This window comes from Aspergillus homomorphus, assembly GCF_003184865.1.
Source record: "Aspergillus homomorphus CBS 101889 unplaced genomic scaffold BO97scaffold_22, whole genome shotgun sequence".
NCBI lineage: Eukaryota > Fungi > Ascomycota > Eurotiomycetes > Eurotiales > Aspergillaceae > Aspergillus > Aspergillus homomorphus.
In genome coordinates, this window is record NW_020291908.1 from 198,755 (window position 1) to 221,768 (window position 23,014).

Below are 23,014 nucleotides of genomic sequence, written 5' to 3' on the forward strand. Positions count from 1 at the left end.
ACTCGAAACTTACCTTGTCACTGTTGACAATAGCAACTCTGTACACGTAGACGAATTAGTATACCAGATTCTTAGACGCAGTAACTCGGTGTGTAGAGCAGCATACCTGGTAAGCCTGTCGGACATGGTGGCTGAAGTTCAGATCAGATTGAACACGCGGGACAATGTGGGCAAGTCAAAAGCAGCAGTCAAGAGACGGAACCGTCGATGTGGGACGTGATCTCGAGGAGATGCGGCAGAAAACGGTGCGACAGTTGTCCTGGCCGAAGGGAAAATGCCAGATATCCGCGCAAAGAGCACCAGGCAAGAAAGCGAGGAGGAACGTTGCTGGAGATGCGCGACGAAGAGGGGCTCTGGGCGAGAAAACTTGCCGGGCATTGTGGGCAGCTGTGGCGGCCTCAGGCCGAGACCTGCTTCTGCATTATTTCCTGTGTCTGTGATTGGTAGATTGTATGCACTGAACAATACTCGACCGGAAGAGGGGTTGATCCGAGCCTTAAACCACGTGATCTGGCCTCCCCGCTATCCCCGTTGGGGCCTCGCTTGTGGCGCGCTAAGCCATTCTCAGGCTGGTGGGTAGTTGCAGCCTGAAGGCTCAGGCGTTCCGGCCAATCCCTTCACAGCGACTCGTCCTCCTCCCGCCGACGTACAACTCTCTTCCTACTCCCTCATCAGTTTCTCAGCGGCCTCCCATCGTCCCTCTGCTGCCTCCACCATTCCCATCCTCCTCCCACCCCCACCTTTTTGCTATAACGTTTTCACCATTCCTTCATTCAGTTTCCCCTGAATCGGGGTCACCAAGCTATGGACTGTAAGTAATTTGTTCTCTTTTTCTCGCTTGCTAGGCGTGTTCTGGCTCTGTCGGCTGGAGTACTTCTCCACGATCTCGACCCACCGGAGAACCTCGATTATACCTCGATCTGGTCGGGGAAATGGGTTCTTGGGACTTTTCTGCTCAAGGCCTAGGTGGTTTCCCCCGGATCCTCACAGTTTTGACTTGCATTTGCCCCTCTACTGCCCCCATCTTTCCACAACACACTCTGTCGCGTTTCATCCAACCCGTCATCAAAAACATGTCCTTGCATCATACCTTCATCTCCTACCTTGTTCCCCCATCGATTCGACTCAATTCTGCCAGAATCTGCGTCGCGTATCCCTGCTTCATATGATAATGTCCCTCCTGTCCCGCGCCGGGCCTGTGCTGAGCTTCAATGCTGATGCGTTTCATCCTCAACAGCTACTAGCATGGTGATCCCATCGATATCCGACCCCTCCGCAACAATGGGCTTGGTAAATGGCTATTCGGCCTCGTCCACGCCCAATGATGCTAGCATGAGGGATGACCTAGCAATCAGCGACAGCGGCAGTAACGCATCCGACACTTATGCAAACCACGCCGAACGCGATTCCTCCTCCCCCGAAGCAGATGCCGCCGACGAGTCCTATGATGCCGGCTCTCCTGATGCTCAGGGGGATGGGGACGCTTCGGAGACTGAGAACGAGGCGAACGAGAGCAGTCAGTCCAGCGATGAAAATTCTTCATCGTCGGAAACCAAGCATGACTACCAGCGTAAGTCACCGTCGGTCAACGAATCCGACTATATGCGACAGAATCCCGATCTCTATGGGCTTCGTCGAAGTGCCAGAGCGCGCACAACGCGTCAAGTAGTCGACTCCCCCTCCGAATCCGAATCCGACGCAGTAGCACCTCGCTCAAAGCGTCGACGCGCCGTTGCCTCACAACCACCCTCCAAGCGCCCCTCCCGGTCCGCAACACAATCCTCATACTCTGAAGACTCGGACAGTGATGAGTACGGCGGAAGTCGTGCTCGCACAAACAGGGCGAGGCGACGGAAGCTTCTTCAGTCCTCCACAAACAGCCTACCCTCACAGCCCGAAGTCCGATTCTCCACAAGAAACGCGTCCCGGGTCTCTAATTACAACGAGGACGAGGATGACTCAATGTTTGAGGAAGACCCGGACGAAGTGATGATGGACAACTACTGGGTGAACACAGTGGAGGATGACCGTCCAGCGGTCGACGTTGTGCTCAACCATCGCCTCAGGGACGGTGTGGATCCCAGTAGCCTCGACCTCAGCCGTCATGACTTTGAATTCTACATTAAATGGCAAGGGAAGTCCCATTACCACGCATCATGGGAAACCACAGAAGGCCTCGCCAACTGCCGTAGCACTCGCCGTCTCGACAACTACATTCGAAAAGTCTTGATGGAAGACATCCGTCTGCGCAATGATGAGGATGTCGCTCCTGAGGATCGGGAAAAGTGGAACCTCGACCGAGAGCGGGATGTAGATGCTATCGAGGACTACAAACAGGTGGAACGAGTGATCGGTATGCGTGAAGGCGAGGAGGGAACCGAGTACCTCGTGAAATGGAAACGCCTCTTCTACGACTCTTGTACATGGGAGGATGAAGACTTAGTCAGTAACATCGCGCAACGCGAGATAGACCGTTTCCTAGATCGTTCCTCTCGCCCACCGGTCTCTGACAAGTCGGAAACGAATCCAGCCACGCGGAAGCCGTTCGAAACCATCAAAGGCACCCCGTCCTTCCTGCAGAATGGCCAGCTCAAGGAGTTTCAGGTCAAGGGTGTCAACTTCATGGCCTTCAATTGGGTGAAAAACCGCAACGTTGTGCTTGCCGACGAGATGGGTCTTGGAAAAACGGTGCAGACTGTGTCTTTCATCAATTGGCTACGCCATGTACGGCGTCAACAGGGTCCTTTCGTCGTCGTCGTGCCTCTCTCTACTATGCCGTCCTGGGCCGAGACCTTCGATAACTGGACGCCCGATCTTAACTACGTTGTCTATAACGGCAACGAAGCTGCACGCACAGTCTTACGAGAGCATGAGCTTATGGTTGATGGGAACCCCAAGCGACCGAAGTTCAACGTCCTTCTGACAACTTACGAATATGTCCTGTTAGACTCGGGCTTCCTGAGCCAGTTCAAGTGGCAATTTATGGCCATTGACGAAGCTCATCGGCTGAAGAACCGCGAGTCCCAGCTATACCTGAAGCTACTCGAGTTCAGATCGCCTGCCCGGCTCCTGATCACCGGTACTCCCATTCAGAACAATCTGGCCGAGTTGTCTGCGCTTTTGGACTTTCTTAATCCAGGCCTGGTCGAAATTGATGCCGACATGGACCTGAATTGCGACGCCGCCTCACACAAGCTGGCGGAATTGACCAAAGCTATCCAGCCGTTCATGTTGCGGCGAACCAAATCGAAGGTCGAGTCCGATCTTCCTCCCAAGACCGAAAAGATCATTCGAGTAGAACTCTCGGATATTCAATTGGAGTATTACAAGAACATTCTCACGAAGAACTACGCTGCACTCAATGACGGTGCTCGGGGTCAGAAACAATCACTACTCAACATCATGATGGAGCTCAAGAAAGCCAGTAACCATCCCTTCATGTTTCCAAATGCGGAGGCTAGGCTGCTCGAAGGTAGTATTCGTCGAGAAGATGTGCTGAGAGCCATGATCACTAGCAGTGGTAAAATGATGCTCTTGGATCAGCTGCTGGCCAAGCTCAAGCGCGATGGTCACCGCGTACTGATCTTCAGTCAGATGGTCAAGATGCTGGACATTCTTGGTGACTATATGGAGTATCGTGGGTACACATATCAGCGTCTCGACGGAACCATTCCCGCGGCAGCCCGTCGCCTAGCCATCGAACATTATAATGCACCTGGAAGCAATGATTTTGCCTTCATCCTCTCGACTCGAGCTGGAGGTCTCGGAATCAACCTTATGACTGCAGATACCGTTGTTCTCTTCGACTCTGACTGGAACCCCCAGGCTGATCTGCAAGCGATGGCAAGAGCGCACCGTATCGGTCAGACGAGGCCAGTCAGTGTGTATCGCATGGTCTCGAAGGATACTGTGGAGGAAGAAGTCATTGAAAGAGCGAGAAATAAGCTTCTGCTGGAATTCATCACCATTCAACGTGGCGTGACCGACAAGGAAGCTTCAGAAATTCAGACCAAGATGGTTCGGAGTGGAATTTCCATCGCTGAGCCCAATTCTACGGACGACATTTCGCGTATCCTCAAGCGCCGTGGTCAGAAGATGTTTGAGCAGACTGGTAACCAAGCGAAACTTGAGCAATTGGATATCGACTCGGTTCTTGCGAATGCCGAGTTGCATCAAACGGAACAGGCCGAGGGGATCCAAGCGGATGGTGGTGAAGAGTTCCTCAAGGCTTTCGATTACGTCGATATTAAGGTTGACGATCTCAGCTGGGACGATATTATTCCCAAAGAGCAACTCGAGGAGATCAAGGCCGAAGAAAAGAAGAAAGCGGATGAGCTGTATTTGGCGGAGGTCATCGAACAAAACCGGCCTCGCAAGCGCAACATCCCCGGTGATCTCCGAGATTCGCGTGAAGAGCGCAAAGCCAAGAGACAGGCTCGAGCCCAAGTCAGCATGGACAATGGCGACGACTCGGACTCGATGGCTCAATCGGACCCCAAACGCCCACTTGTGGAAAAAGAATATCGTCATCTCCTTCGAGCGTTTTTGCGCTACGGTGATCTTGGTGATCGTGAAGAGGATATTATTCGCGAGGCGCGCCTACTCGACCGTGACAGGGAGACGGTAAAATCCGCTCTTCGGGAAATCACCGATAAAGCCGCCTCTTTGGTCAAAGAGGACATGCATAAATTGGAAGCTCTTGAAAATTCTGGCCGGGTCCCAACCAAAAAGGAAAAGAAGGCAGTGTTATTTGACCTCCATGGCGTCAAGCGCCTCAACGCGTATACCATCGTTGAACGGCCTACCGAGATGCGTATCTTGAAAGAGGCACTTGCTCAAGTCACAGGGTATTACAACTTCCGTGTCCCCGATGCTACGAAAGCCGCAGACTACACCTGCGCATGGGGCGCGCGGGAAGATGGCATGCTCTGCGTTGGTATTGCACGACACGGTTACGGTGCTTGGGCGCAGATCCGGGACGACCCGGACCTTGACCTTGGGGACAAGTTCTTCCTTGAGGAGCACCGCGTAGAGCGCAAGAACGAGCGCTTGAATGCGGAGGATAAAACGACCAAGTCCCCCGGTGCGGTCCATCTCGTCCGCCGCGCAGACTACCTCCTATCTGTCCTTCGAGACAGAGCGACGAATGGCTCGAACATGAGTGCAAGACGAGCTCTTGAAAGCCATAGACCAGGGCGCAAAGGCTCCCGCGCCCACGCCAGCAATAGTGTCTCGGCCTCTCCCGCACCCTCGGTGTCTCGGAAGGGACACCGCGAAACTGAACGATCCAGGCATCGATCCAACACGCATGTCCGCGACAGCATGGAGAGGCATCACACTCCTAATCAAGATTCTCGCCAGCGCTCCGCTCATGATGGGGACCGCCGTCACCGCACGTCGGACGCCTCCAGTGAGGATATCCGTCGCCGAAAACCCAACGAGAACGGGCACTCTGCGGGCAAGGAGGAAATGGAATATAGGTTCTTCAGGCCCATTCGCGAAAATCTAAAGAAGGTGTCAGCTGTCACCAAGGAGAACTTCCCGGACAAAATGGAGCGCGCCCATGAACTCAGGCGGCTTCTGTCCAAGATTGGCGAATTTATCAAGCAAAACCTACGAGGAGACGGGATGGACTCTCTGGAGACTCGTCTGTGGTATGTTAGCCGCGAATTGTCTTTGGTTCGGTTGAGCGAATACTAACCTGGATTTATAGGGACTATGTCGCGGTTCACTATTGGCCCAACAAAGACGTCGGAGGGGCCAAAGTTCAAGCGATGTATCGCAAGATCGCTGCACTCAAACCAGAGGCGGCTGCGGCGCCCAGCGCGCCGAACGGGGGATCGAGTAGACCTTGATGTTCAAGTCGGCCGACAGAGCGAGCTAGCTGTTTGAGGATACTGGGGTTTATATTATCGCGGAGGGAGTTTCTTCCATTTCCTTGTTGTCAGTTGCAGGTACATACATAAGCATTTATTTTTGGGCAAGCATGGCGACGGCGTCCGGCATGATCGAATCTATGAAAGGGGTGTTTGTTGTCGACTCGAACCATGAGATGTGATGTTTGCATGGCAATAATTTCCTTTTTCGATGCTGTTGTTTCTTTTGGTCCTGCTCTCCATCCATCTACATCTATTTATGTCTTCCATTCTCATACCATCATGCCGCCTCTGGGAGCGATTGAACCTTGAATCTTTGTCGTGTTTGAGCCTGGGTTCAACACTTATTTTATTTTTGTTTTTGATGTCTCTGATATACACATACCTGCCTACCTGGAGTGCAGGGACCGGTCTCGCACCATACAATACCACCCATTTTGACCAGCTTTCCTACTATCCTCTGCTAGAGTTACCCAGCCCTTAGACCAGCAGATAAGCGTTTCCGGGGGAGAACCCCCGGACCCCCCTTTCTTTCAGCATCCTGGCAACCTCAATTCATAAACTGGTTCTATGAAGCGTCCCGGGGGAGAACCCCCGGACCCCCCTTTCCTTCAGCTCCCTGGTCCAGCGCAATCTACCATTTCTATATCTACAACAGCAACCACAAGAAGAAATCAGACTACATCCTCACCACCGCCATACCAAAGCCGCCCCCTCCTAACCACCAACCCAGGATCCCCCTCGCCCCCAACCACCCACTCGCACTCAGAGCCCTCCAACCGCTCATTCACCTCCTCCACCTTCCGCACAAACTCCGCTACACGCTCGCGATCCACCCCGCCATCCTCCCCCTTGAACCAACGATCACTCACAAACCGACCGATCGTCACATGCGCCGAAGGCACAATATACCGCGACGCAACAGGCAGCCCCGCGCCGCGCACCAGCTCAAACACATCGCGCCGCAGATGGTGATACGAGTAGTGCGCGCCGTCCTCCTGCGCAGAGCCACCCTGACCCCCACCCCGACAAGCAGAAGTAATACCAGGCAAAAAACAAACCGCAACACCCGCCCCATCGAAACAAACCATCGGCCTCACCAACCCCACCGGCTTCACCCCCGCTAACCCGCGTATTTCAGCAAGCGTAGCCCCGCCCCCCGCCCCACGAAGCAAGCGCACCAACCCCTCAATCTCCTCCGCAGAAACAGAGTGCGTGATTTCCAGGACGGTGGTGTGCAGGCTCTCGGGCGGCATGAACCAGGCGTCGGGCGCCACGTCTTGCAGATCCGTCTGGATGGAGCGTATGAGGTCCCGGATGTGTTGCGGTGGGCGTGCCCAGACGGTGAGGCAGTTGCGCGGGTCAACGTAGTCTGGTTCCTGTTCGGGCCCGGCGAGGCGTCGGAGGATGGGGTCGATGGTGAAGCCGTGGAAGTCGGGGGCGAGGAGTTTGGTGGTTTGGGATTTTTGGCGCGTTGTGCGGTGGGTTGTGTAGTGTGTTTGGAGGGTTTCCTTTGGGTAACCGGTTGTTTAGAGGGAGGGGTGTTTGGGTTGGGTGGGTTTGAAAGGGGCCTTACCGGGTTGTTGTTCGTTGTTGTTAGGAGGGGTTGGAAGGGGTTGTCGTTCGAGATTATGGTTGACGACATTTTGGAGGTTGGTTGGGGTTTGGTTATAGTGTTCTTTGTGGTGGTGGTGGTGTTGCTTGAGGAGGTAGATGGGCTCGTATGTGTCTGTTTTGTAGTCACCTCTCTTTATGGTGACTCACGGAGAGACGTCGTGTGGTTTCAGTTGCGACAGTCTAGATGCGCCACCCGGAGCGGCATGGTCTTGGATGCTGACCAATCCTGGGCTGGCTGTCGCTGGATAGGATGAGATTAGCGATGGTGCCGATGGTCATCGTCAGGGGTTGGGCTGTGCTTTTGATCCAGTGTTTGTGGTGGATGAGGTGGAGTTGCGCTCCGGATAGACCCCCGTCGAACCTCGGCATGTCAGGTAGGTAAACATCGGATAGTGTGGTCTCACTCTCTGAGTATGGCAACATCCTGTAACACCATTGCAATGGGGGATGAGAAGCTTACTCGGGATACTCTCTCAGAAACAAGTCTTTGGCGTGCAATGGCAAGTCAACCTTGAAGGATCCCCACGCAGGAACGGGAGTCCAAGACAACTGCGGGGAGATCGTCAACTTCTTCTCTTCCTCCTCTTCTCTCACTTCAAGCCCTGCTTTCTAGGAACCAGTCTGGTCAATGGACCAGCGACCACGAGACTCAGTACGGATTTGAAATTACCCAAGCCTATCGCAACACTCTGCCTACACGAAGTTCTTTTATTTCTGTCGGATTGCATAGTACTCGGTGCTATATGCGTATAGTGCAATAACACTACGCCTATACAAAAGAGGGATATTCCCAGCCAGATATAAGAATGGATGTCACTCACTTCTCGCTACTCTCATCCCTCATCTCATTTGTTGTTCGCTATGCTCTCAAGAGCAGTAAACCGGCAACATGAAGCTCACCTCAACTTGGGCAATACTAGCCCTGGCAGCCACTGTCTTCGCTGAATCGGAACCGGGTTACTATGCAAACCTGACATGGGAGCCACCCTGGACCCTTTCAAACTGGAGTAATCTCACCGTAGAGACACAAAACAGGGACATTTATCGGCATGCTGAACGATATTTACCCCGACGTCCGCCAGTACTTGCTCGTTCCCTACGCCCAGGTATGCCTAGCCTCATTAGGGAGTCAGTAGAGTGAAGATCAAGATTGACCAAAGCCATTGCATTGCAGCCACCAGTCGGAGATCTCCGCTGGCAATCTCCACAGAAACTGAAGAAGATGAACCGCAGATTCGACTCGACCAGATACGGACCAGCTTGTCCGCAGTATGTCTCCAGCTACGACAGTATCTGGACCGAGTACTCGCCCACTGCGCTACTCTACAGCCTCGGCGGATCCCGGACTGAGGGCTCAACCGCCTGGTTCACAGCAGAAAAGACTGTCTGTTCCTAGCAATCTGGACTCCAGCATCGGCCCATCACAAGTCCAATCTCCCAGTCGCACTCTTCGTGACCGGCGGCGGCGGCGTCAGCAGGGGCATTGCGATTCCGTCCCAACTGCCGCCTCACCGGGTCTCGCGCTCTCAAGAACACATCGTGGTTACGATAAATACAGAGTAAACATATTCGGGAGTTTGTTACCCTACCCTACCCCAAAATGTACAACCTATCTAACAACACTGTTGGTAGACCCCAAAGTCCGAAGCCTAGACGAAACATCCCTAACTCTACTCAACGTACGAGCAGCAGTGGAATGGGTCTACGAGAACATCGAGTCCTTTGGCGGCAACAAGGACAACATCATGGTCAGCCTGCCTCCGTCACCTTCATTACCTCTGCCCCGGTACCCCAATTTAACACCACAATGCAAAAAAGCTATGGGCCCAATCCCAAGGCGCAGTCCTAACACACCTATACACGCTCGCTTTCCCAGACAACCCACTAGCCACCAAATTCGGAATCCTTTCGCAACCACCCTCCGTAATCATCAAACTCACCACCACAGCCGATGTCTACGCAGACTTCGACATAATCGCCAAAGCCCTAGGCTGTAACTACGGGTCCGACGCGATGGCGGAACTAGAATGCATGCGCAAGGTCTCTTGGGTGCGGATCTCGGAGTTCATCAGGCGGTACACCGCGTCGCCATCGATCTCATTCAGCAGTCACATCCGTTAGTCCTTCCCCAGCCCCAGCCCGAATCCCAACCCAACACACAAATAATGATAATGATGATAATAAAAAAACAGCGGACGAGAAATACATCTTCGCGGACGAACCCGCGCGCTACGCAGCCAGGAAAGTCGCGCCCGGCCCCGCCATCCGCTCGAACGTGGACCGCGAATCCGCCAGCACGAATTTCACGGCCGCGGCTCTGACAGAGCAGGAATAGAGTTGCGCGACGGCGGAGGATGCGAAGATGCGGAGGGAGGCGGGGTTGGAGACGTATCGGTATTTATGGGCTGGTATGTCACTCCCTCTCTTTTCCTCTCTTTCAAACCCACCCACCCACCCACACACACACATATACACGGAGCTATCCTCTGACAACTCACGCCTACACTAACCTTGGGGAATGCTCGTATATGCCTCTGTGGATCTGCTGTCCTTTGACACTGGATGAGCGTGACCTTTAGTTGTACTCAAGTATATGTGCCGATGGAATGTATCGAGCACTGATACACCCCTTGGTATCAACCAGGATACTGTGACGAGGCATTTTCATCGCTCTAAGGTTCCGTCACATTGTCTTTTGTGCAAAGCGACAGATATACCGAGGATGGTTACTGCTCAGGATGCAGACCTCGTCATTCCTATTTAGTGCAGAACATATCATGTTTTTGACTCGTGAGCTGCTCTGCTCAATAACCCATTGGGAAAGACGAGCAGAAATCACAGATATCTCGGAAAGGATGGTGAAGCATCAGCTTCATTCCCGAGTATTCAATTTCCCACCTGCTCTGGTTTGTAAACAGAGAGACTAATTGGCGACACGGAGGAGAGTAGATTCCCGGTTGCCGTTTCGGTTCATGTCTGATCGTCCAGCACCGGGACACTATTGTGCCGGTTCACTGAAGACTGCAACTTTCCTCGGGAGACTGCCCAGATGCAGGTGTTTGAGGTCCAGCAGACAGAGCTTCACTGTCAAAATACCTTCCTCAGGAGATAAATTGATCCCGTCTTCCGTTTTCTAGTCGCGGAACAACCGCTTTTTTCCTGTATAAAACCATCAAAGAATCTATGACGGATGGAAGCGCCGACTCGACCCTGTCCAGCACTTTCAAACGCCGTTGCCATTGGTTCTTCGAATACCGTCTATTCCGGAATTCTTCAAGTTTAGCGCAAAGAGCTCATAGATATGTCGTAGCCGCTAGGGCCTAGGATATAAGTCATACAGCCACAATTGGTGTGGAGGAGGAACCCGTTTCTTCGTCGTTCTCAGGGTCTTCGTGGGCGTTCTCGAAGCGAAAACGAAATCTTCATGGCGAATACACTAAAGTTGGCGCATGCGTCACTAGGCTCATATGCATAGCATCAGAGTCATCAATTTACTCGATGCCTTGCTCGCGTTAAGTGTTCGACACATTTCCCTCAACGCCCAAGTCAGAACAATGCAAGAAGGGCATGTTAGACCTGAAGCATCTGATAGGACTTGAGCTTTGTCAAGAGCTGTCTTTTGACTTTGAGTTAGCTGATCCCTGAGTGTATCGGTAACCTCAGTATGGTGATAGAAGGATCGATACTATTCGCCATCTTGGGCATATTTTAATGCCTGAACAGACTCGTTTTCGGAGTATGCAGCATGCGCCCTCAAGCAACGGAACAGAGAACAGCCCAATGATAAATAATAAGAGCTACAAAGTCAAAATCTTCCATAATAGCGCTTGCCTCTCCAGCGCTATTTCCTGAATTATGGGCCAGAGAATATCCCAAGGCTCCGCCCAGATAGAGCACTTGTCGCATAAGCACAACCGAACCATCGCTTCGACGTACCGCGCCAGAAGAGGTGAAGGAGTCGAAGAACTACCCTCACATCGTTACCAGCATTGTGCCACCGCTCGCAAGCATGGCATCTCGGGAATATAGCCGTCGGAAGAAATTACCCAGCCTGAGAGACACAATCTGTCATGGAATTTTTAACGACGGAAAGGTATGATTAAGGAATCGTGAACCGCCGCTTGTGCTGGATTTTGCTGATGCGGCGGTCAATCATTCTCAAGAAAACACGCTCTGCTTCCTTGTTGCCTATATTGGTGATATATGTACAGCATGCTCCAGTATCGATGTTGGTGTCTCAGAGATGAATTGTAGAGGCTGGCGTAGCTTCTCCCTGTAGAGTTGGGTAAACGTAAGCACGCCGAGGCGTTTCTGGTCGTAGATCACCCTGGCTTCCCGTCACACATGACAGAATGAGTTAAGCTCGATTCAAACACCTAGAGATTTTGGTTCGCCCTGTAGGAACAAGAAGTTTGGGTGCTGTTCCAAATCCAGCCTGTACAAGTATTCTGTTTGCCAGACTTGTGTGACGGAGGTCGGCAATAACCATGCACTGCTTTCAGGGGCCAAGAAGGCAATAGAACCAGCGGATTCACCCTGATCGTGCAGCATTCAAAGAACCGCGGTACTGCATGAGAAGAGCCTTAGAGGAGATTCAAAAGCCGGTAAGATCGTATGCATCCGCGGCGTTCTTATCGTGCAGCTCTGGATTGGTGTACAGAACAGCTTGAACCCCAATGGGAGAGTGCTCCAGAAGTGTAATCAAAGCTGTAGTCTAATGGGAGCGTGCGTTCGAGAATCTTAACGAGTGAAGCCAAAAATGCGGCCCTCGCAAACATAGGCTTCCATTGTCGGTGGCTGCAAGCTGTCACCGCAGATGGTGGGTCGTCGCTACATAGGTTTGATGTTTCGAGACTCAACCACGCCCCCGAGATCACTGGATCTTGAAGCGGTGGAAAGTATATTGAGTCGGTGAGACCGCCACTGAGACTGGCTACGTTATCCAAGGCCCTGAGCAGCTTTTGTGCACGCAACAGAAAGCATTGCCGAGTGATATTGGAAGACCGATTTTCTTCGACAGCCTCCAAGTGGCCACCCAGAGGTGAACTGCTGGCGAAAGTGCCCTCCGCTGGGCCGGTGAGAGTTTGTAGCCGGGTCGGAGGGGTAGGTAAGGGACCGCGTTGGTATTCCACTCCCCGTAACGCTCGGGAAGACTGGCGAGCCGCATGATAACCGGAAACCGAATCTCGTAAAGCTCAGGGTCGTCGCGGTTTCGACCAAGGTAAATTCATAAGGAGGCGCATCATCGACGGTTAGCGGCCACTTAAGGTCCCCCGGCTGAACACGGCCAAACCAAGTAGTGTACTTCCTGAAGAATCCTCGACGAAGGGCGCGGTCGTCGGGTCATGGAATACCAATTGCCAGGGCTCGTTGACTGTAATTCTGAAAATTCTGGCAAGGACGCCAGGGTGCTTGCCGGGTTCCTTAGACGTCTGCCAGTAACCAAAATGCTCGAGGCCGTCCCAGGCGCAGGGAGCACCACGGCTATCCCCGTCAGACGCCTATCCGATTGCGTTAAGATGTGTGGACAGCGGCGGTATCTGAACGGGGGGCGGAGCTTTCTATCTCCTGTTCTTCTTCCCTTCGCTAAGGTCGCTTGCAATATACTTCGCAACCAATCCGAGATTATCACAAACAACCTCTCCCACAGTTCTTTCTTGTTCTATTCATCCTGGATGCCTCCTGCCGCTCGAAGTCAAGCATCTCGAACAGAATACGCCTGAATTTCTTCCGTGTTATTGGATCTCCTCCTGGCAAAGACGCCTCGTATTTCTCCTGTGTCATGACTGACAGCATGATTAATCAAGAGATATCATGTTGCGGGATCGCTGTTCTTCGTTGACTTGATGCACACAGGCTCCATCTCAAAGATAAATCGAATGTAGGCGTGGTGAAGAACTGGAGCCGAATATTTCATAGTGGAGATACATTTCTGCCCGAAATAGATCCCAATATGGCAGAATATTCTTCAGCTGAGAGCGACATACTCCTACTCAGGTATGAATTCCTTATGCAGGTTTATTGTATCTGGACAGTAATGCCAGGCAGCTTGATATATGCCCGAGAAGCCGATCCCAATTAGCACGCGTGCTACTTAGACCACAATGGGAACAGTGAGCAAGGTACCTTATACTGATTGATGAGACTTCGAAGTTGCTCTTAGGCTCTGTTACCTAGATCCGGGTGCAATTCCCTGTATAGACAAGGAATATTCTGGAGTATCTCCTAAGTCTCGTTGCTGTTCGGCAGCTTATCCTTGTAATCCCGACATATAGCTTTCTGCTAAGAAACAGGGCCTTAATCTATGATCTCAAACCCGAGTCGAAGGAATTGGTCATGTCCAAGCTGGTTGTACCGAATAATGCCCCACACGACAATGGCGCCCTTGAGGAGCACGTACCCGAAGGCGCACAGAGCATCGGACACTATCCAAGCAATAACCAGGTTAACTCAGCCTTCTAGTCAAATATAGCGTATACAGCCTCCAGCCCATGTCGGAGGATATACACCCTACAACCACTTTGTTTTATGCTCACATACCTGTTCAATGAAGTGGTCGACATTAATATCGGAGTCGAGGGCAATGAGGAGCCGGGGAAACTGACGCTGCCATCTGGCCCATCCCATGCTCAGGAATTCATGGTCCAGTACTTTACGGCCAAGGGCCTGCAAGGAGTCCACAAGGTTCTGCTTGGGTTCCACCAGCACTACCTTGTGGCAGTGGTCCGAAGACTCAGGCTCACCGACGCCATGCCTTAGGAGGTGACAAGCACCTTGGCGCCATAGTCCGCGCTGGTAATTTCGACGGCTGCGTCGGTCCGCTCCTCAAAGGACATGTGGGAACCACAGCTGGCAGCCGGGGACGCCGAGTCTTCAGGAAAACCACCAAGACCCACTGCACGATCGTCCGGTAGCAGAAGAATGTCACTCGAGGCGGGCTCTTGCGTAGGGCGGTGGACTTTTGGGGTGTTCGTCCTGAGGGTCAAGAACTTTGTTGGCGATAGGGCCAGCGGTGAGAAACCATACAACTGGACAATCTATGGGCTTGACTCCCTGGTGCTGGCTTGTACTGATGCTTTTCACAGCGTGGCCTTCGTTGCAATTAACGCGACAGAAAAGCTTGAACGGACTGGTGAAATTCGATCGGCCCCTGCTGCTAGCCACCGGGCTGGCCTTAGGGCTGTTCCTCAGTCGCTGGGTCATTGAAGAATTCGAGCTCCCTGAGGTTTTTGGCAATGTATCGAAAATTCTGAATCGTCGTTGGGCTGGATGCATCTGTTCATGAGGTTGAAAGGTAAGCGCGAACCGTCACATCCTTCCTTGATTGTTGTCCCTCTATAGTTGATTCGCTTTGAGACTACCTTGCCGCGCGGCCTCGAGGTCAACATAGTATCGGGTTTCAGCATTGTCACGCTTTAGGCCTTTACTTTTGTTGGGGCCACTGAGTTTCATGAGCTAGGGTAGGATTCTTATAACTTCAATTTTAGTAATAATTCAATCCAATCAGATCTTCAACGTGACCTTGAAATCGTTAGACGCACCAGAGATCCCTTAGGCAGATTCAGGTGTGAGCATCTGACGGTAATTTCAATGTCATCGTTTGTCTTCACGAGGGGCCATTCGTAGAAGAAGATAATGCGGTCCGGGCGGTTCACGTCAAAATATCCTAGATGCTGGAGCATTATCCCAATGAATTCAAGCTTGGCACGATTGAGATCCAGCCAGAAGGCGTTCTGATCGTGATACCGTGTCTCTAGCCCGGCTCGACTCTCGTGTGTGTTCAAGAAAATAGGTGAACCTATGGTCCCCGTGAGTCAGGCGATCCGGGATAAGAAGAGGACACAGCACAGGTAATCTGTCGGGTGGCAGCCTCAGGATGTTATTGAGGCTGCTCAATGCGACAAGACTCACTGCTGCGTCTCTGGGTAGGACTGTCTCTTGGGCTCAGATGCGTTCTCGATCTCCATCCATTTGAGAGCATCATGATCCTGAGGCTGTCAGCATGTATCCAGAAAGGAGAGAGGATAAAGCTTACTCATGGCTTTGCCGACAAAGGCGACTCAAACCTCAGAGGTGCGACTGACCGCACTTGTACAAGATCATGAGCTGACCACTGATATCACGGTCAATAGAGCTATGATCTGTCTCTCAGACAAAATCATGGTAAAAGTACTCCTGAGGACACCAAAATAGTCACCACTCAGTAACTTGAGCTTGGGTAGCTTGGTGACATAAAAGACGTCTTCTTTTGATGATCTCGTCTCAACACCGTGTACGAAATCTGGAGACTTTGAACTTCTGTGGATAAAAAAGTCAGGCAGAAGCTATGTGCATCTGGGATTGCTGTTGAACAATCTCAAAGTCTCTAACGTAGTTCAAGAAGTACCCGAACTGGAAAGGGCAAATAATAGATGCTGGACGGGAGCTACCTGTCATCGATGGCTTTCTCTGGAGGGACACCCAGTGCAGCAGCTCTCTCAGGCTTACTTTATATCTGACTGGTTTAATTCATAGAGTAGCTGTATTCTGCAAATCCGCCGCATGCGCATGATAACGGCACTTTTCCTGCGTAGCTGGCCAACGGGCATACAGGTATGGACTCTGGTTTTTCTCGATCTCAGTCAACTGCGGCAGATGATTAGGCGGTGGTCCCGTACGGTAGCCATCCAGAGGAGACGCAAATTATAGATGAAATAACAATGAGATACGTAAGAGTTGCCGAAGAGAAAGAACAAGAAGGAGAGGTGAGGGAGAAAGGGCTGTGCAAAGCTCATTTGAGAAGCTCGCAAGATGTGGCGGCTAGTGACAATCACAGCCAGGATAGTAAGTGATCTGTGCAGAGCTTACTTATTTTTCAGAAGCTTATTGGTGTGTCCTTTGCTGTTCTGAGTCCGCTCTCAATCGGCGGCACACGCTTGTACTAACTTCAGTCCGTAATGGATGCCTGAGATTCGCGTCAGTCGCGGTCGCTGACCATACAACGGGATCTCGAACCCTCCATGAAGCGCTGATGCTTGTATTTAGCGTTCAAGAAAGGCTAGACTGAACGATGTTTGGATTTTCTGGGAGCTGAAGACAAGTTAGTTGGATGATCTCCCAAGTAGGGATTTGAAACACGAACCCACTCATCCTATGCTCTGCGTTACCCACTGCCCATCTTCTATGTCACTCGCAACGAGCGCCACGAGCTTGTGAGGTTTGAGAGAGATGTTCCATGATGCAGGACTTTGATGAAGGAGACGGACGACTGCCTGTGGTTTCCTGGTCCCAGCAGGGTCATGTTTACCCCGAATGTCGTGCTGACAACACATCACTCGTGTCCCGAAGGTGAAAGTCATGCCAACCGAGAAGGGTTTGAACGTACAACCGGAACGAGGATTTTTAGCGTTATCAGCATGATGAGGATAATGATCATCTGCGATCAGGGAGGGGAATTAGAAAGCAAGAAGACAAAAGTCCTTGGATAGTGGCATAGAACAGATAGGGGACAGGGTGGCTGCTCTTGATTCCACTTACTTCGTGTCTCTCGCTCCAGGTCTCCCATGCAACATTGGGATGGACGGAGAGATGGGTAAATGCTGTGCAGGATTCTAGCGGAGTGCGTCTGGTGTTCGGCATGCTTATTCGATCAAAGGTCGTCCTAAACGCATGCATCAGCCTCCGCCATGCCCGGAAAATCGACACTGAGGGTGTGCCTGACCAGTTTCGAATCACCTCTTACCGTGGCGAGGGTAGTCTGTACTGCAGTGCAGTGTGGCAGAGATGTCTTGTGAGCATGACCATATGGATCTTGCTCTATCCTCGTGACGTGCTTGCCACCAGGAGTATAGGCTTCGATGAGATGAGTCCTGCCTCACAGGGGAGAAGAGAAGATGCTAGTGATCCCATGTCTCTCCAGCCGTTGGGAGTATGAAGAGTGAGAAAGACCAAACCGTTTTCAGTCCCATCCTGGAAAAGAAGTCTCTGTTAGTTGAGATCCTGGTTACATCAAAGATGAGGAAGAGTGGCTCACGAGACAAACGCTGTCATGTATGGCAGTTGCGTGTTCAAAATGGGGCCGAGACTAGGCCACTGCGTTCGCGATGGCTGACAGGTTGGATCGATGAGACAACCTCGTATTACGGTATGGAAAAGCCTTCACCAAATAGATAAGACGCCCACGAGCAGGTCATCTGGATGATAGTTGCGATGATGATGGATGGGGCAATGGTGTGGGAGGAAGCGAAGAGAGGAAGCCAAGAGAGGGGAGGGGCTGCAGGGTAAAAAGAAGGAGGACGGAGGAAGAGGGAGAAAGAAAGAAAAAAGGAAGAGAGACAGAACGGGAGAAGGGAACTTTTTTATAACAGCGACCAGTTCCCTTGGCCATGGCCGCTGAAGTCGTTAAGTCCAATGAAGGCTCGCGGGGTCGTGCAATGATAAATTGCTTGCTGGGTTGCACAATGATGTCGTCGCTGGGTGGTCGTTAATGAGCCGCCGGTCGAATAGTGAGCTACTATGGAGATGAATATATAGTGCTGCATGTCAGGTAAATTGTGCTTCCTCCAGTGCTCCAATAGCAGAGAGTCCTCACGATATATGCACGGAACATGTGATGCCGAGAAGCACCTGGCTTGTTGATTAGGACGCAAGATTGTAGAACTTGGTGTTGATGGGAATTATCTCACCCATCCTAATTACCTTCCAGTGTTTGTCCAGTTTGTCTTTCTTTGCACCATGCTGAATACAAGACAGTATACCACCACACATAACTACTCAGTATACCACTTCACTCCATACATGGTCTGGAATTTAGCATGTGATCTCCGTCGGAAAAGATCAGTTGCAACAGCCAATTACGTCAGGCGCAAGGATAGGCAGGGGATTGGAGCATTGTGGACGTTTGGAGCACGAGTGGGAGCGCAGTGGGGCTTTGCTGAAACGGTCTTCCGACCGAGTCTGCAGTGTTTGAACTTTGATGCTGCTGCTGTTCGAGATCTATTAATAGACAATTAACCGATACTATCACTCTATCCCGAGCGGATGGGCTGTAATTTGGTTGAGAAAGAGATCGAGAGTTAGAGATAATCAAGCCGACAGTTAATGGAGAACAGACCGACAACGGCCGAAATGGGGAGGAAGAGCGAAGGGGAGACAATCAGAGACAATCAATAATGAATCAATAGGGATGGAGATTAATCTGCGTCATCCCTGTTCGTGCAGCACCGGTTCCTGACTAGCGCCCCCACCCACCAGTGGAGAAGAAACAGAAAAAAATAAATAATATCAGGTGAGCCGAGCGGATTCTTACCTTCTTCATCAGTCCATCTGAGTCAGGCATTATCATCAGGGTCCCTTGGGTAGATACTGTAGCACTTATCTTGTGTATGGTGCACCGCAATGGCTTCAATTTTGGGTCCATGCGATCGTCAGGCGCGCCATGTTGCGTCGGGCGCAATCAGGAACCACCCATGACCTCCAACACCTGGATGACAGACAGACATCTTGGGGGCCACCCTGTAAGCTGGTTGTAGAGGGTAGAACTCATGTAGCCATTGTTATTCTTATGCACCTTCCAACAAAACTCTGGAAGGGTGTAGGAGGATGTAGGAGGGTGTCCTTGCAGTAATCATGCAGGAACTCTTTCCTTCCCCTCCTTTATCCCAACCTCCTCCAACCACGATCGTCAATCAATCAACAACAAACAATTCTTCATCTCGTCAGGCACACACACACACACACACGACATCATTGATTATGGGCTAGTTTCTACGGAGTAGTCCTTCCTTCCTTCTTTCCTTTCGGCCCTCCTTTCCTCGTGTTCTTCTCCTTTCCTCCTTGGGTTACTCTCTCCGACCAGTGCTCACTCCCTCGTTCGCATCTTCCAACGGTCGCTCTCCCACTCGCTCTCTCCACGCGAACCCTTCGACCAGAACGTGCTGCGCACTCGTGCTGAAGATCTCTACAATTCTAACTCATTGAGATATCACATTCATTCTATTGTCCGACCGGGATCTCGAAATCCGAACTCTCTTTCTCCAGCTCCACTGTGAGTTGCTCTACAGGCGGACTAGTATCTATTGGTCTAAGCAGCCCGCCGGCGTTTCATCCTCCACTGTTCGCCCAGACACTCTCCGGTTTCCCCTTCCCTCCCTCTCCTGATCTTGGCTATTGCTCCTCTTCTCCCCTCCGTCCTTCGTTGCTGCTGCTCCTGCTGCTTTCTCGTCCTCTCTCTGTCTGCTGCTTCGCGTTCTGACCTTTTCCCTCTCTTTCCCTTCGCCGCTGCGTCGCAATCTTTCCCCCCGACCCCGTCGCTTTCGTTCCTTTCACCTTCTGCTGCCGATTTGACATCGTGCACCACGGCTATCCATTTCGCCCCTGAAAATCGACCTCGCCCCTCTTCCAATTGACACTCGCGCTGCTAGGTCGCCATTCGTTTGTGCACTCCGCTTCCTCGCCAGACCCCAACTTTCCCCGATCCCGTGTGCGAGCGCTCTGCCTTCTCTCAGCAAACGTCATTCATTCAGCTTGGACGTAGAATAGCTGTCGCTGCCCGTTTGCGCCTCGTTCCCCTTGCTCACTTCGTCCGAGACGATCGTCTGCGACTACGTCGACCATGCGATAGTGCTGGAAGCTCTTCCTCTCCAAACAATCTCCGTCTTCGTCCCTGCGCCAGCGTGCTGACCTAGGACGGCTGGTCATTCCCTCTTCACCTTCTTCGGCTGGTATAATCGAAGAACCCACTTTCTCTTCTCGCCTTTCCCTCGTTTGCTCGATATGCTGGCTCCGAAGCCCCCTGTGGACTTGGAGGGCCATTGCTCCGTCGTTTACGATAACACTCTTTACGCCTATTCCGCCAATGGATTTGTGTCGATCCCCCTCGAACGCAATGCGACGTGGACCAACCTGACCATGGGAGAGCCGGTCTCCAATGCGGCATGTGTGATGGGTGGTATCGATGGAAATGAAGACAGGCATGCGCTCTACGTCGTGGGCGGCTCCGGCTCCCAATCGAACCTCTCCGGCTTACAACGCTACTCCTTTCAAGACAAGAACTGGACCTCCATTCCTCAAGAGAACCTGGCCCATCGGACTCGACACCAGGCAGTCTACCTTTCCAACTCATCCAGTATCCTGGTCTACGGCGGTCACACCTCGGAACAATCAGTCGCCTCTTCAGACACCTTCGTCGCATACGCTACCTCCCCTTATACTTTAGACGCTTTCTCGGCATCGGATGCCTCTCCGGCTTACGTTCCTGTCTTGCTGCCCTGGGGCGATAGCGAAGCCGCCTTGGTGGGCGGCACCACAACCCCGAAGGGAGTTCACCTATTTGACTTGGCCCGTGGCTGGTACGATTCCAATATAACCCTGGCCGATTCACTCTCCAGCGATGTACAAGCGGCATTGCTCGAAGGAACAGATGGTACCAAGATCCTGGAGGCTTTCGACATGGGGGTCTCGCCCAACACCGTCTCTAGCGTAGAGTTAGTCAAGCCAGGGGGTACGCCTGCCAACCCTGCGGCCACCTTGGGGGTCAAGTCTTCGTCCACCAAGCAAAGGAGAGAAGTCAGTATGAGCGATTACCCAACTTATTCGAGCACATTGGCCTCTTCCACGACGAGGCAGAATTATTCACTAGCGCAGGGCGAAGATGGCCTGGTTGTCATTTCCGGTGGAAGCGGCACCGACTCGTTAGCCATCTTTAACCAAACCGCCAACAGCTGGGTCAACACCACAAAACTGTTCTATGGGGAGAAGTCAGAGCAACAAATCCTCGGGTCAACAACGCACACGTCATCCAATACTGCATCGACCAGCAGCTCTTCCGCCAGCTCGACTACCAGCACGTCATCCACCGCTGCTGCCAGTGGAGGCTCCTCGAGCAGCGACATTGGGACCATTGTGGGTGCCACCTTGGGTGCAATTTTGGGCGTAGGAGTTATCCTGATTCTCATCCTGCTCTGGATTAAACGCAAGAAGCAAAGCATCAAACAAGCTCAGGGCGACGATAAAGATCGACTGAGCTTCCAAGATCGCGGTGTGGAGCCTCTGGCCCAATCGGCTTACCCCATGGCAAGGAGCTCCGCTCCCTTGGCCGCTGCCTCCGTCGACTCGTTGGCCATTTTCTCGGGCTCGATGAGCGACGAGAAGACGCCCCGATCAGCTGGAGCTCTTCCACCTTATGCGCAAAACACTAGTCCATTGAAGCCGAGCCCGCTGGTGACTGTGCAGTCCCCCGATGCCTCCCCTAGGACATACTCTCCGAGTGCGTACTCGAGCGCTGCCCTCGACAAAGAACTGTCCGTTAGAGAACTTAATCCCGGAGGCAACCCAGGCGATCGGCTGACCAACGAGGGATGGAGTCGGTACTTCCAAGACAACAGTGCGACCGACCTGGCCGGAAACCAGCCACAAGCTCTCCAGCCCCCTGCGCCGGGGCTGAGGAGTACCCGGACGGATTCCAGCAGCACCGCGTGGCCGATCAAGCTGGCGCCTCTCAACTTCGGATTCTTGGACGAACCTAAGCCCCTGGGTGGCCAAGTGATCAGCGGCAGTCCCACCACTGAACACGCATCATCGATCATCTCCTCGGAAGGTCGGCAGATGATCATCCCAGAGAGCCAGTGCGCCCGCATCTCGACCGCATCTTCCATCGGTGACGACCTGGAGAATGATCCGCACTGGCAGTCACGCAGTTGGACGGGCCGACCTCCCAGCAGCACGTACAGTCGCAGCTACTACAACCCCAGCACGCGCGCGCCTTCCATGGCTCCGTCCATAGCGATGCCCTCCGACGGCGATTCTCGTCTCGACCCATCTAGCGCCTACAACAACCATCGCGGCTCCAGCATCCTCATCTCAGACAGCCTCGAACCGATGCCAGAACACGAGGAACACGGTCACGGGCCTGGTCAGAAGGCCAATGTCAATTCAGATATGAGCTGGTTGAATCTTCAAGGCGACAAATGATTGAACCGCCCCCACCTTCCTTCCTCTTGCTCAGTCATCCCCACACATTCTCTGTCTTCAACCTCCTCCACCATCACAACCATCTACTTTACATTTACATCACCGGTCTCTCCAGACCACCATGTAAAAAAAGCCTTCTCTCCCCATGACCGCACCCATCTACCCGCGATAGATGGTCTGTACAGCTAGCTGCGCTCGTCCCTCTTTCTTCCATCGATTTCTTTCCCCATCTTCTTGTTTCTGCGCTTGTCGTCGTCTACTACAGCTCTATACTTACTATATGTCTAATCTAATAATTAGACTCATCCAGCGCTTACCTCTTTGAATCTACGATACCTATATATATATATCTCTATCTCTCTCTATCTATCTGACTATATCCATATCTATATCTCCATCCCTCTATCTATATGCCTGCTTTCCATACTCGAATCAGCAATAGCTTCTGATTCCCAGTGTCTGTGTTGTGCTTGTTATCTGCCGATACATCGTAGCATCATTATACCATACCGGTGTCGCTGTCTATCTTTGTTTCTGTCTTGTGTATGTATGTGTAAGTGTCACATATCGTT

The 23,014-nt window shown here is 52.2% G+C and overlaps 6 protein-coding genes across 6 annotated transcripts; 3 read left to right on the top strand and 3 right to left on the bottom strand.

Annotated features, from left to right (window-relative positions):
* Positions 1–691: 691 nt before the first annotated feature.
* On the top strand, positions 692–6,316 carry BO97DRAFT_478500 (chromatin-remodeling ATPase CHD1). The gene is made up of 3 exons (XM_025700633.1): positions 692–811; positions 1,238–5,654; positions 5,714–6,316. The coding sequence occupies exons 1-3, from the start codon at positions 805–807 to the stop codon at positions 5,853–5,855; spliced, it is 4,566 nt and encodes a 1,521-aa protein (XP_025550621.1). The 5' UTR covers positions 692–804; the 3' UTR covers positions 5,856–6,316.
* Positions 6,317–6,550: 234 nt separating this feature from the next.
* BO97DRAFT_415055 (uncharacterized protein) lies at positions 6,551–7,521 on the bottom strand (the record flags this gene model as incomplete). Its single annotated transcript, XM_025696368.1, has 2 exons — positions 6,551–7,387; positions 7,453–7,521. 2 exons carry the CDS (start codon positions 7,519–7,521, stop codon positions 6,551–6,553), a joined length of 906 nt encoding a protein of 301 aa, XP_025550622.1.
* A 1,021-nt stretch (positions 7,522–8,542) lies between these two features.
* BO97DRAFT_425466 (alpha/beta-hydrolase) lies at positions 8,543–9,828 on the top strand (the record flags this gene model as incomplete). The annotated part of the gene is made up of 5 exons (XM_025697066.1): positions 8,543–8,599; positions 8,668–8,881; positions 9,126–9,241; positions 9,312–9,609; positions 9,686–9,828. The coding sequence occupies 5 exons, from the start codon at positions 8,543–8,545 to the stop codon at positions 9,826–9,828; spliced, it is 828 nt and encodes a 275-aa protein (XP_025550623.1).
* A 2,917-nt stretch (positions 9,829–12,745) lies between these two features.
* Positions 12,746–14,329, bottom strand: BO97DRAFT_425467 (uncharacterized protein; the record flags this gene model as incomplete). Its single annotated transcript, XM_025697067.1, has 3 exons — positions 12,746–12,994; positions 14,034–14,204; positions 14,267–14,329. The coding sequence occupies 3 exons, from the start codon at positions 14,327–14,329 to the stop codon at positions 12,746–12,748; spliced, it is 483 nt and encodes a 160-aa protein (XP_025550624.1).
* Positions 14,330–14,667: 338 nt separating this feature from the next.
* Positions 14,668–15,474, bottom strand: BO97DRAFT_415057 (uncharacterized protein; the record flags this gene model as incomplete). The annotated part of the gene is made up of 4 exons (XM_025696369.1): positions 14,668–14,768; positions 14,855–14,948; positions 15,035–15,291; positions 15,405–15,474. The coding sequence occupies 4 exons, from the start codon at positions 15,472–15,474 to the stop codon at positions 14,668–14,670; spliced, it is 522 nt and encodes a 173-aa protein (XP_025550625.1).
* Positions 15,475–20,246: 4,772 nt separating this feature from the next.
* BO97DRAFT_391998 (uncharacterized protein) lies at positions 20,247–22,707 on the top strand (the record flags this gene model as incomplete). The annotated part of the gene is made up of 1 exon (XM_025693849.1): positions 20,247–22,707. One exon carries the CDS (start codon positions 20,247–20,249, stop codon positions 22,440–22,442), a length of 2,196 nt encoding a protein of 731 aa, XP_025550626.1. The 3' UTR covers positions 22,443–22,707.
* Positions 22,708–23,014: the final 307 nt, after the last annotated feature.

Coding starts and splice junctions, on each gene's coding strand:
- BO97DRAFT_478500 (XM_025700633.1), top strand. Junction 5,655..5,713: donor TCTCTGGAGACTCGTCTGTG/GTATGTTAGCCG, acceptor CTGGATTTATAG/GGACTATGTCGCGGTTCACT.